The sequence below is a fragment of the Culex quinquefasciatus genome, chromosome 2 (genome assembly GCF_015732765.1).
Source record: "Culex quinquefasciatus strain JHB chromosome 2, VPISU_Cqui_1.0_pri_paternal, whole genome shotgun sequence".
NCBI classification, from domain to species: domain Eukaryota; kingdom Metazoa; phylum Arthropoda; class Insecta; order Diptera; family Culicidae; genus Culex; species Culex quinquefasciatus.
Genome location: NC_051862.1, coordinates 103,196,171 through 103,208,258, shown reverse-complemented (window position 1 = coordinate 103,208,258; position 12,088 = coordinate 103,196,171). Strand labels below are relative to the sequence as shown.

The 12,088-nt window shown below is 42.5% G+C and overlaps 1 protein-coding gene across 7 annotated transcripts in view; it reads right to left on the bottom strand.

The window, feature by feature from the left end:
* LOC6053318 (ionotropic receptor 25a) overlaps positions 1-12,088 on the bottom strand; it is a 424,911-nt gene that overhangs the window by 333,794 nt on the left and 79,029 nt on the right. For 6 of the 7 annotated variants that reach the window (XM_038256998.1, XM_038256991.1, XM_038256997.1 and 3 more), the window contains exon 2: positions 10,733-10,882. In XM_038256998.1, coding sequence (XP_038112926.1) covers positions 10,733-10,882 — 150 coding nt within the window. Of the gene's footprint in view, positions 1-10,732; positions 10,883-12,088 lie in introns of those variants that run through there. The other variant, XM_038256994.1, reaches the window with a different exon arrangement.

Below are 12,088 nucleotides of genomic sequence, written 5' to 3'. Positions count from 1 at the left end.
AGTCAGCCAGCGCAAAACGATTTCTGAATCGGTCCAAAAGAAGATTTCAGGAGAGAGATGGCAGAGTTCGAGGGATTCCATGACCTTTACGTACATTTCGGCCGCCAGGGTTGTACCACGGAGCTCAAGTTTTGGAATGCTCTGGGTTTTGAGGGGTGCCACCCTAGATTTGGACATCAGTGGGGCGACAAGGATGTGACCGGTTGAGTCTTCCGACCTGATGTAGGCAACTGCTCCGAGGGCCTTTTCCGAAGCGTCAGAGAAGAAATGTAGTTGGATTACCACAGCCCCAGGGATTACTACCACACGCTTAATCCGCAATTCGTTCAGTCGGGGAATTTGTTCGTAGAACTTTCTGAACTCTGCTTCGATCTGTGGTGGTAGTGGTGACGTCCAAGTCAGTTTGCGTCCATTTCCATCCAACAGCGACCAAGAAAGCTGCATCATTATTTTTGCTCGGGTTATCACGGGGCCAATAAAACCAAGGGGATCGAACAAACTAGCAACGATCGAGAAGAGTTTCTGCTTCGTCAGCGGAGTGTCAGGCAAGGATGGGGCTTTGAACTGGAACCTGAAGACGTCGGTGTGGGGCATCCAAATCAGTCCAAGAGTTTTCACCATGGGGTCAGGGTCAAGGTAGATACCGTCCGCTGATTGGACAAGTCTTCGTTGGGAAGGCCTTCCAGCACATCTGGGCAGTTCGACGCAAACTTCCTCAGCTTGAATCCTCCACTGTTCAGCATCTCTTGCAGCTCAACACGTAGTTGTTTGGCGGTAATTGGATCGTCCGCCCCCGTAATCGCATCGTCCATGTAGAAGTCTTCCTTCACAGCAGCTGACGCCAGTGGGTAGCGTTCGGCCTCGTCAGAAGCTAGCTGCACCAGGGTTCTCGTCGCGAGGAATGGGGCAGGTTTGGTTCCGTAGGTTACCGTTAACATTTCGTAGGTTGCCAAGGGTTGGTCTGGGGTTGGGCGCCACAGGATCAACTGGAACCGCCTGTCTTCCGGGCAGACATCTATCTGCCGAAACTTTTTCTCAATGTCGGCTACCACCATAATTCGACGGAAACGACTGCGTAGGATGATGGACCGTAGGCTCCGCTGGATGATCGGTCCGGACAGTAGGCAATCGTTGACGGACAGGTTGGTGGATGTTTTGGCTGAAGCTTCGAACACTACTCGGACCCGTGTGGTATAGCTCGCATCTCGCACGACTGGGTGGTGAGGGAGGTAGAATCGGTCCGTACCTTCCTCTTCGGGTGAGACACGCCGCATGTGTCCCAGGGCCTCATATTCCTCCATAAAGGCCACGTACTGATCGTGCAACGACAAGTCCCGGTTCAGTCGCCCCTCGATCTGGGAAAACCTCCGTTCCGCAGTCACCTTGGAATCGCCTAGACTACGGATGAGTTCCTAATTCCTTGGCAGAGAAACTTGGTACCGTCCAGATGGTTGTCTTTGGGTGGTCTTGACAAAATGGTCCTCGCATCCGACTTCATCGGGTGAGTAATTGTTCTCCAAACCAACCTCTTCGTACTCCCTAAACTTCTCGATCAGCTCGTCTAGTCGACTCGAAACTACAGCATCGCACAGGACAGACATAATAGAGCCATCCACCGGGTATCTGCCTGCGACTACCCATCCAAAAACAGAGTCGACCAAAAGGGGTAAATTGTCGCCCAACTGCATGCGACGTCCAGAAACGAAATAATCGAAAAAGTGTTCTGCGTCTAGTACGAGATCAATGGGGTGGGATTCCAAGAACCTTGGGTCTGCTAACTCTATTCCAGCTGGTAGGTTCCAACCAGAAGTGTTAACAGCAGCCGTAGTGGATTGGGACGAAAGTTTGGGCATAACGTAAACCTCCATGGGTTGGGAAAATTGGGAGTTACGTGACCGGACAGCCACGTTGACCTTGGCTTGGACCTAGGAAGCTATGCCTTGTATGCCTACCACCTGAATTGTGCTTCGAGCCTCCCGGAGCATCAGCTGTTTCCTCATGTGTCTGCTCATCAGATTGCATTCCGCTGCACTGTCTAGAAGAGCCCTTGCCTGCACTCGATGACCCTGGTCGTCCTCCAATACAACCATCGCTGTGAGCAATAATACTCCCGCAGTCGATCCAGTTGCTGTGATGCAGGTCACGGTGCTAGTGGTTGCCGAGTTAACCACCTTGGTGTTGGTGTCGTCAACAGCTGTTTCCATGGGTGTGTTGGTTGGTTCAGTGGTGTTGGTGTTGGTCATTGGTCTAGGGTCGCTTGACTTCCCCTTGAAGCAAACGAGTGTGTGGTGTTTCCTCTACAATTCCTACATGTGTACCTCGATCTGCAGTCCCGAGCTAGGTGATCGCTGCGAAAACAGTTTCGGCACAGAGATTTAGTCCGCAGTAGGCCGTCTCGTTCCTGCACAGACATCTCGAGAAAGCGTGGGCATGTGTAGAGCAGATGGTTATCCGAACACGCAACACACTTAGGGTCAAACTGGGTAGTGGTGTTACAGCTTCTCACCGTGGAGACCTTCTTGGCCGGTTTAGCTGCAACAGTCTCGTTTCTCTGCTCGGCCGGGAGGGTGGGAAATGACTTTAGAACGCAAACTCGCCGGTGTAGAAAGTCGATTAAGTCCTTCGCGCTGTCGGTGTCCTTTGGTGCAGAATGTTCCTCCCAACTCCTTCTGGTGGAACTATCCAAGCGCGAGTTGAGCAGGTGCACGAGCAGCAGATCCTTGTACTGCGAGGGTTGGGTTACCTGGTCCAGCGACTTCACGATCCTCTCGAAGGCATCCACCAAATCGGTCAACTTGGATGCGGACTGCAGGTCACGGTGCTAGTGGTTGCCGAGTTAACCACCTTGGTGTTGGTGTCGTCAACAGCTGTTTCCATGGGTGTGTTGGTTGGTTCAGTGGTGTTGGTGTTGGTCATTGGTCTAGGGTCGCTTGACTTCCCCTTGAAGCAAACGAGTGTGTGGTGTTTCCCTCTACAATTCCTACATGTGTACCTCGATCTGCAGTCCCGAGCTAGGTGATCGCTGCGAAAACAGTTTCGGCACAGAGATTTAGTCCGCAGTAGGCCGTCTCGTTCCTGCACAGACATCTCGAGAAAGCGTGGGCATGTGTAGAGCAGATGGTTATCCGAACACGCAACACACTTAGGGTCAAACTGGGTAGTGGTGTTACAGCTTCTCACCGTGGAGACCTTCTTGGCCGGTTTAGCTGCAACAGTCTCGTTTCTCTGCTCGGCCGGGAGGGTGGGAAATGACTTTAGAACGCAAACTCGCCGGTGTAGAAAGTCGATTAAGTCCTTCGCGCTGTCGGTGTCCTTTGGTGCAGAATGTTCCTCCCAACTCCTTCTGGTGGAACTATCCAAGCGCGAGTTGAGCAGGTGCACGAGCAGCAGATCCTTGTACTGCGAGGGTTGGGTTACCTGGTCCAGCGACTTCACGATCCTCTCGAAGGCATCCACCAAATCGGTCAACTTGGATGCGGACTCCTTCCGCAGGACAGGGAGATCCAAAAGGGCCTGAACCTGTTGTCTGTGGAGGGATTTGGTGTTGGAGTATTCTTTGCACAGGAGTTCCCATGCCAACGAATAGTTGGCCTTCGTGAATCCGACACTTTCAACAATAGTGAGCGACCTGCCCAACAGCTGATTACGAAGGTAGTGGAATTTTTCGATGTCTGGTAAGTCAGGTTGAAAGTGGATGAGAGAAGTGTACAAGTCGCGAAAAGTGTGCCATTCCTCAATGTTGCCCGTGAACTTGGGGAGTGCGATTTGGGGTAGTTTGACATGGGGGGTGGAACCGGGTAGAGTGTTTTGGTGTGAGAGTGAAGTGGTATTGAGCACAGAATCTTCAGTATTCTCCCGAATCGTGTCCATAAGAAATGACTTGAGTTCAAAGTATTTGTTCTCAAACGTTACCCGATCTTGGAAACCAGCAAGTGCTTCAGGGGTGTACTCTTCGTGGGACTCCACTTCTTCTCGACATTCGTTAATCCGGTCCCAGAGACGGTCGAGCCTCTTCAGTCGCACTTTGACCTCGGTTAGGTTCACTGCTTCGGTCCAATCCTTCATGAACTGGTAGATGTTGTCGAACGTCGTTTGGTGCCCTTTCATCCGCGTCTGCAGGACTTTCAGCGACGACCAATCCGGTTCGAAGGACCAATGTTCGATAGCTCGTTGTGGTCGCTCCGGATTGGCTGGTCGTTTGGGGAATCGCAGGTCCTTCTGCGGTTCGGGTTGAAGGGTTGCCGTGGGGTTGGCACTAGTGATCGTCGGACCCGTTTGGTTTCGCACAAAAACTCGCGTTTGGTAATTTAAACCACTCAACTAGTAGAAACTAGGACTTTTATTTAAAGACGTATCACTATTCTAACTTTTATTAATTCTAGTCAAAAATTCTCCTGATCAAATGTGATCGCACTGCTCGTTAGGTTAGTCAATTTGGAATGGGGGGAATATAACATTAACCGGGACCGTGGTATAGGGGTAAGCGTGGTTGCCTCTCACCCAGTCGGCTTGGGTTCGATCCCAGACGGTCCCGGTGGCATTTTTCGAGACGAGATTTGTCTGATCACGCCTTCCGTCGGACGGGAAGTAAATGTTGGCTCCGGTCTAACCTGAAAAAAAGGTTAGGTCGTTAGCTCAGTCCAGGTGTAGGAGTCGTCTCCCTGGGTCCTGTCTCGGTGGAGTCGCTGGTAGACAGTTGGACTAACAATTCAAAGGTCATCAGTTCGAATCCTGGGGTGGATGGAAGCTAAGGTGTAAAAAGAGGTTTGCAATTGCCTCAACAATCAAGCCTTCGGACACTTAGTTTCGAGTAGGAATCTCGCAATCGAGAACGCCAAGGTAATGCTGTAGAGCGAATAATTTGATTTTTGATTTGGAATATAACATTCTTCGGCTTGAAGCCACTTCTTGCCGCGCTAGTCGCTTTTGTTTTAGGAACTACAAGAACTTTTCGTTATGATTTACAATTCGCACAAGTCGTTGGTAGCCATGCCCGTGAGCACAAGCTACTTCGAAGATGTGATCGGGTTGGTGTCCAACAATCGTTAAAGCATAAATTTAGTGACAAAAATGTTTGAAATTTAGGAATAAATTTCAAAGATTTTTTTTTGTTTCAATACTTTGCAATCTTAAGCGTATATCTTTAGACCATTTAAATAGGAAGCAATTGTAAAAGATGTGTTTCACAAAAAAAGTTATTTTTAAAATTCACTTGCAAATCACCTCATGTTTATAAGCAATCGACGCTATATTGCCAATGATGTTCGGTAGCCCATATCAGGCTATCGCCGGAGCCCTGAGATCAGGAGTAGAATGTAGGGATTGAGAGTGGGTAATAGTAGAGGCCCGAATGCTCGAAAGGATACTTTCTATAAGCAATTTGTGCTACAGGAAGCGTGTAGAGAGAGAAGGAGAAAGTTAGGGAGCGTTCTTTCATTACGTAACGCAGTTAGGGGGGAGAGGGGGTATCGGTGTATGATACGAATTGTTACGAAAATTGGGGGAGGGGGGGGTATGCAGAAAAATTCTGTTACGTAACGCAAAATTTTCATTTACGAATTCATAAAAAAATGCGAAATGACCTTGCTTTACGCGTTACAGGGGGGTCGAGGGGTGCTCATCTGTTACGATTTGTTACGTAGGGGGGGGGGGGGGGGGGGGTCAAAATCCCCCAAATTTTGCGTTACGTAATAAAAGAACGCTCCCTTATTGAACACATGTATGAGAGAAATAAATCCGTCTTGTAATTTGTTTCGACATGAAAAGACGTGTTTCTTTTCTCGTCCGAAAAAAAGAAAAAGAAAACGTGTGGTGCAAATCACGACATACCCGTAAGGCGTCATCCATAAAGTATATCACGCTCTAGGAGGAGAGGCGGGTCTGAGCAAGCGTGACATTGCATGTTATAAGTATAGGAAACGCGTGACAAAGGAGGGAGGGGTGTTAAAATTTGTCTGATTTTAGCGTGACGTACTTTATCGATGAAGCCTCAAAAGCATTTAACATATGGGTCATTCCATCACAACTGTGCACGAAAAAGTGCAAATTCGAAAATTACCCTCTTCGATCTTGCTCAAATTTGGCAGAGCTGTTGATACTATCAAAACATGCAAGAATCCCGAATTTCATCCAAATCGGACCACCCCCTCCATTTTTGTACCTCCCCAAAAAATCGACTTTTTGGCGATTTTTGACCAAACCTCCTAGTTTCAAACGACGATAGCTCAGGAACCACAAATCTTAGAAGGTCGGTCTTAGACTCAATTTTGAAGAAAATTGGACGTAGAATCCATTTCCGTGATCAAAATTTTGATTAATTTATTTTTTCTACCTGTATTGCGCAATTGAAAACTATAAGCGGCCGTATCTCAGAACACCCCAATTTATTTTTTTATTTGACCTCACCATCGTGTTCCCCGGCCAATTTTACATAAGAATCACTTATCGACAGAAATGAATATGTTTCGTTCCAGAGATATCGAATTTTAAAGTTTTGTGTTTTCGAGATAACCTACATCAGCTTCATTCGCCACATCTGCTAGAAGCACACAGGCGGGCTGATCAATAACTGCTACCTGGTGTTCTTTTACGCAAACATTTATTCAAATGGCTAATAGGGGAAATCCTCGTATGTTTGACAGGTTAAGTCCTCGCTCCTAGTTTCGTCCAATTTGCTCATTTTCACTATTTAAACAACACATTTTGCAAAACTTTTGATAGAAACTTGCTTGTTCACTTCTCTTTGAGCTATTTATCACTCGATTTCAGTTGAACACGCTTTTAATCAGCTGTAATTGAATGCCAAAGCGCTGATATGGCAACATTAGAGGAACGCTGGGATTAGATGCTGTTCCCATACCTTGATCAATCTTTTTTTTGAAAGGAATATTTATTGGGTTATTTTGAATGCACCGTTTTTTACGTGTTGCTAACCGTTTTAGAGTACCTCCGAGGCCACGACCAGGGCCTTTATCATGCGCGGTAGCAAAATAATGCCATTCAGCAAAAACCCCAAAACCTGCTTTATTATTATTATTGTAATAGTTTATTATTGACACATTGTCCTAATTTAGCAAATCTGATTCATGGTTTAAAAGATTGATCATATTAAATCAATTTTTATATTGTGAGCCAGCTCCACTTGATTAAAAGATGATTTTGGTCGAGGTACATTTAATTTAAAAAAAAAATCCTTATACGTGAGGACAGCAGCCGTATTGTGTTTCAAGAATCCAAGAATGATAGAAGAAAAAAACACTGTTGTTCGGACGGTGTCGAAATCATCGCAACTAAATTTGGGGAATTAGCCACTTTGCAGCCGATCAAACTTTGTGATTTTCTTACATTTTTCAGTTTTATACTTTCCAGAAATCCTTTTCCTACTCCTTGTAATCGTCCGTCACTAGAGTACAACGTATCAACAAATTTTATTCATTTTAATTCATATTTTTTACTCAATAATGTGTCGTGCACTTACTGTTCAATGTTACTAATAAGATTAATTGCATTTTCCTGCTCGCTCCGTCGGAATCCAATTCTGCCCTTTAATGTGTGTCGTTATTGCTCTGTCCTGTGGGTTAGCACAGAAATTCACTTCATTCATTTTTTTTTTTGAGCAGATAAACATTCGCGATTAAACTCCAGATTCCTACAGTGTTATACAGTTAATTTTTGCAAAATTTGATAAAGATTATTTATGATGAAATATTATTTTAATAAATGACCAGGTAGCAGTTATTGATCAGCCCGCCTGTGTGCTTCTAGCAGATGCGGCGAATGAAGCTGATGTAGGTAATCTCGAAAACACAAAACTTTTAAATTCGATGTCTCTGGAACGAAACATATTCATTTCTGTCGATAAGTGATTCTTATGTAAAATTGGCCGGGGAATACGATAGTGAGGTCGAACCAGCAACGGAAGAGGATGCAGATCGTACAGAGTAAAGCTATGAGGATGATACTTAGATGTGACAGATTGACACCAAGAATTTTGATGCTTGACTCTCTGCAGTGGATGTCGATTAGGCAACGTGTGGAGTATAGTACATTAGTGTTTATTTTTAAAGTTGTTAACGGATTGGCACCACAATACTTGACAAAAACTGTACAGTGCGGAAGAGACGTTCATCGACATTTTACTAGGCAAGCAGGAGATATCAGATTGCTGAATTTTAAGAAATCGTGCACACAGAACTCGCTATTCTACAGAGGATACAACTTGTTCAACATGCTACCGGAGTCAACGAGAGCGACAACTAATCTTCGTGAGTTCAAGAAACTGTGTAAACCTTTTGTAAGGCAGAGACCTTTGGAATGAAGTGGCATCCCATAGGTGTGGCTGTGAAGGAGAGCATGTCATGACGGTCGGCTTCTCTATATCGGTTCACGTCCTAATGAGGATGTCACTGGGCCGCATATGAAACAATCCAAAGAAACGCGATTCTGGGCGCGGTAAACCCCTATGTGCTCATATGTGTGTGGAACAGGAAATGATTCCAGTACCCAAAGTGGATGTAAGCAATCTGGTGAAATGAAAAAGACTCTTGAAAGTATGAGCGCCTTGAGATGACAAATGAGAGAGACGGATGGGCATACACGGAAGTAGAGTTAGATTTAGGACACTCTCAAATACGGACAATTGAATAATCGAAAGATATCTGCTCGTAATCCTTCCATGCTACAGAGATGTGTATGGGTAAGAGGTGGGCCATCCAAGGAAAAAAAAAAATTAAAAAATACAGTATGTAAAAAAAGTATTTACACCCCTTGAGCACTATGCACATTTTGTGATGAAACATGCAAAAAATTTAAAGTTTGACAGGAACCTAGTACTACGTTTTGTTCAGAAACTCATGCCAAACATTTTGCTACAAAAAGCTCATGAAAAGATGATTTCTATAAAAAGTTATATAACAAATACTATTACGAAAATAAAAAAGTGCAAAAAAGTTTGTACACCTTTCGAAAAATTAACATAAATAATGTTATTTGTAGACAAATCACCATAAATCCAGTCTCCCAACTCCAAATAGGCATCCTTGACTGATTAAAAATAATTTGGATTGAATATAAAGTTTACTAACTACTTAGTATAAAAGTTTATATAACTCTGGAAATTCTATATAAAACTTATCTTAACTTAATTTTGCAAACTTTTAATTCAAATAAATGTCAATATATTACCATAGAATTGCTAAATAAACATTTTGGAGTGAGTATAACACCGTTTTGGGGATATTTGTATCGATAGAATAGATTTTTCGTTGGAATTTCGTACCAACCCGGAATTACGTCGTCGGAAAATCCGCCGGCATCTGAACCGGTCCTCAATTCACAAGTCAACCTATGTGGCATCAGAAAGGGCATAAAATTTCCGATCTTTTGATACCCATACATCCAGGTTTTCTATAAAACCCACGTTTTTAAATACCTAAGCAAAAACGTTGTTATGGTTTCGTTTGAGCAACCTGCCAAAAATGTATGGAATTTCGTAACTTTTGTTCTCGTGGATCAAACTTACTTTTTGCCCAGGTATTTAAAAACGTAGGTTTTAAAGAAAACCTAGATGTCTGGGTATCAAAAGATCGGAAATTTTATGCCCTTTCCGATTCCACATAGGTTGACTTGTGAATCGTGGACCGGTTCGGATGCCGGCGGATTTTCCTACGACGTAATTCCGGGTTGGTACGAAATTCCAACGAAAAATCTATTCTATCGATACAAAAATCCTCAAAACGGTGTTATACCCACTCCAAAATGTTTATTTAGCAATTCTATGGTAATATATTGACATTTAGTTGAATTAATAGTTTGCAAAATTAAGTTTAGATAAGTTTTATATAGAATTTCCAGAGTTATATAAACTTTTATACTAAGTAGTTAGTAAACTTTATATTCAATCCAAATTATTTTTTAATCAGTCAAGGATGCCTATTTGGAGTTGGGAGACTGGATTTATGGTGATTTGTCAACAAATAACATTATTTATGTTAATTTTTCGAAAGGTGTACAAACTTTTTTGCACCTTTTATTTTCGTAATAGTATTTGTTATATAACTTTTTATAGAAATCATCTTTTCATGAGCTTTTTGTAGCAAAATGTGTGGCATGAGTTTCTGAACAAAACGTAGTACTAGGTTCCTGTCAAACTTTAAATTTTTTACATGTTTCATCACAAAATGTGCATAGTGCCCAAGGGGTGTAAATACTTTTTTTACATACTGTAAATAGGGCTGTTTTGAGATACAGCCGCTTAATGTTTTCAATTGTGCAATACAGGTAGAAAAAATAAATTAATCAACATTTTGATCACGGAAATGGATTCTACGTCCAATTTTCTTCAAAATTGAGTCTAAGACCGACCTTCTAAGATTTGTGGTTCCTGAGCTATCGTCGTTTGAAACTAGGAGGTTTGGTCAAAAATCGCCAAAAAGTCGATTTTTTGGGGAGGTACAAAAATGGAGGGGGTGGTCCGATTTGGATGAAATTCGGGATTCTTGCATGTTTTGATAGTATAAATAGCTCTGCCAAATTTGAGCAGGATCGGAGAGGGTAATTTTCAAATGCTGTTCCGCTTCAGATGGAATGACCCATATCGTGTTTAATTTTTAGTTTTGAATTACTCTTTCAGGCCCTGTATCCATAACCATCATTGACAGTCAAAGCTCCAAGAGTGAATAACACTATCTACAACCTTAGTCTGTTGTTGCACTTTTAAAGTCTCGATACATACATGATTCCAGTAAACCTTTGCTATCTGTGCGGTTTCCTTCCACCGACAGCAGTTCCACGGATAAACCTAAGCTTGGATTTTTTCTTATGTAGTTTAACGCGACGTCCACCGCTACTTGTGCAAGGTCATTTCCGACCTCATTCACAAACACTGAAAAAAAAACATGCAAGCATTAATTGATACAGCGATTTATAATGACCAGTCTTATCTCGAGCAGGTGGGAATAACAAAACGGAGATCATTACAATAACAAGTCCTGTTAAAATATCTCATTTTGTTATCCGAAAATCATGATCATCGGTAATGAGAAGAAAAAAAATGTCGAAATAAATCAATTGCTTGAAACTTATGTCGATGGATCTAAAGGGTGCCCATCAGCTCTATATTGTTGAAAGTCACATCAGGGCACCTGTTAGTATCAATTACCATCATTAGTAGCATTTGTATTTTTCCTTGAAACATTGCACGCTCCAAAAAATCCCAGAGATTGATGCATTTTCAGAATCGGGATATTTTCTAAAAGTTAGTAAACTGGTTGATAGAATGCGAAAAATTCAGTGGAACTAATTGCTAAACTAATAGCTCTGAAAATAGTAATCAGCCTTCAATATTTAGTTTTTAATCTGTTTAAAAATCATAATAGGCTCTCCAGATCGACCAACATGAAAAAAATCATTTATTCTTTATATACAGTTATCCCACATATTCGGAACACCCGCAAATTCGGAACACTTTTGTCGTAATTTGTCAATAGAATGCAAAATGCAACTTTTCTGCCGACCCTGCTATTTTTAGGACCTTTATTTGGACACTCTCTTGCTATTTCACCTGTAAAAATAATAGTTTTTAAACAAAAACTGCATTTCCAGACTATTTTATCCAGAGCATCAAAACACTGTCTCCAAATTGCCTGTTCCATTTCAACTTCGCGGCTTTTTTTTAAAAGGTAGTAAATTACTTGACAGCTCGTTCCAAGTGAACATTCAAAAAGTGATCAGAAATGGTTTTTAAGCGTGTTTTATACCGTTGTGCATAAAACATTACTTTGGGCTTTAGTACCCTATTAAGATTTTAGGTACCGTAAAACGGGGTGACTTTGATAGCCGGGGTGACTTTGATAGGTTTGCGATTTTTCCGCAGAATGAAGAGTACAATTAAATTACGCAAGGAATGATTTAGAAACATACTGACCGTGGTAGAGAAGTGTTCAAAGTACCTCAAGAAGAACTTTTCATAAAATTTTGACAAGTTTAAAAAGTTAGTTAACTATAGTTTAGAAAATGTTGATTAAAGTCATTATTTTAAACTTCTCAAAGTGTCATGATTTTCTCAATGAACATGATTTTTGATCGAAAA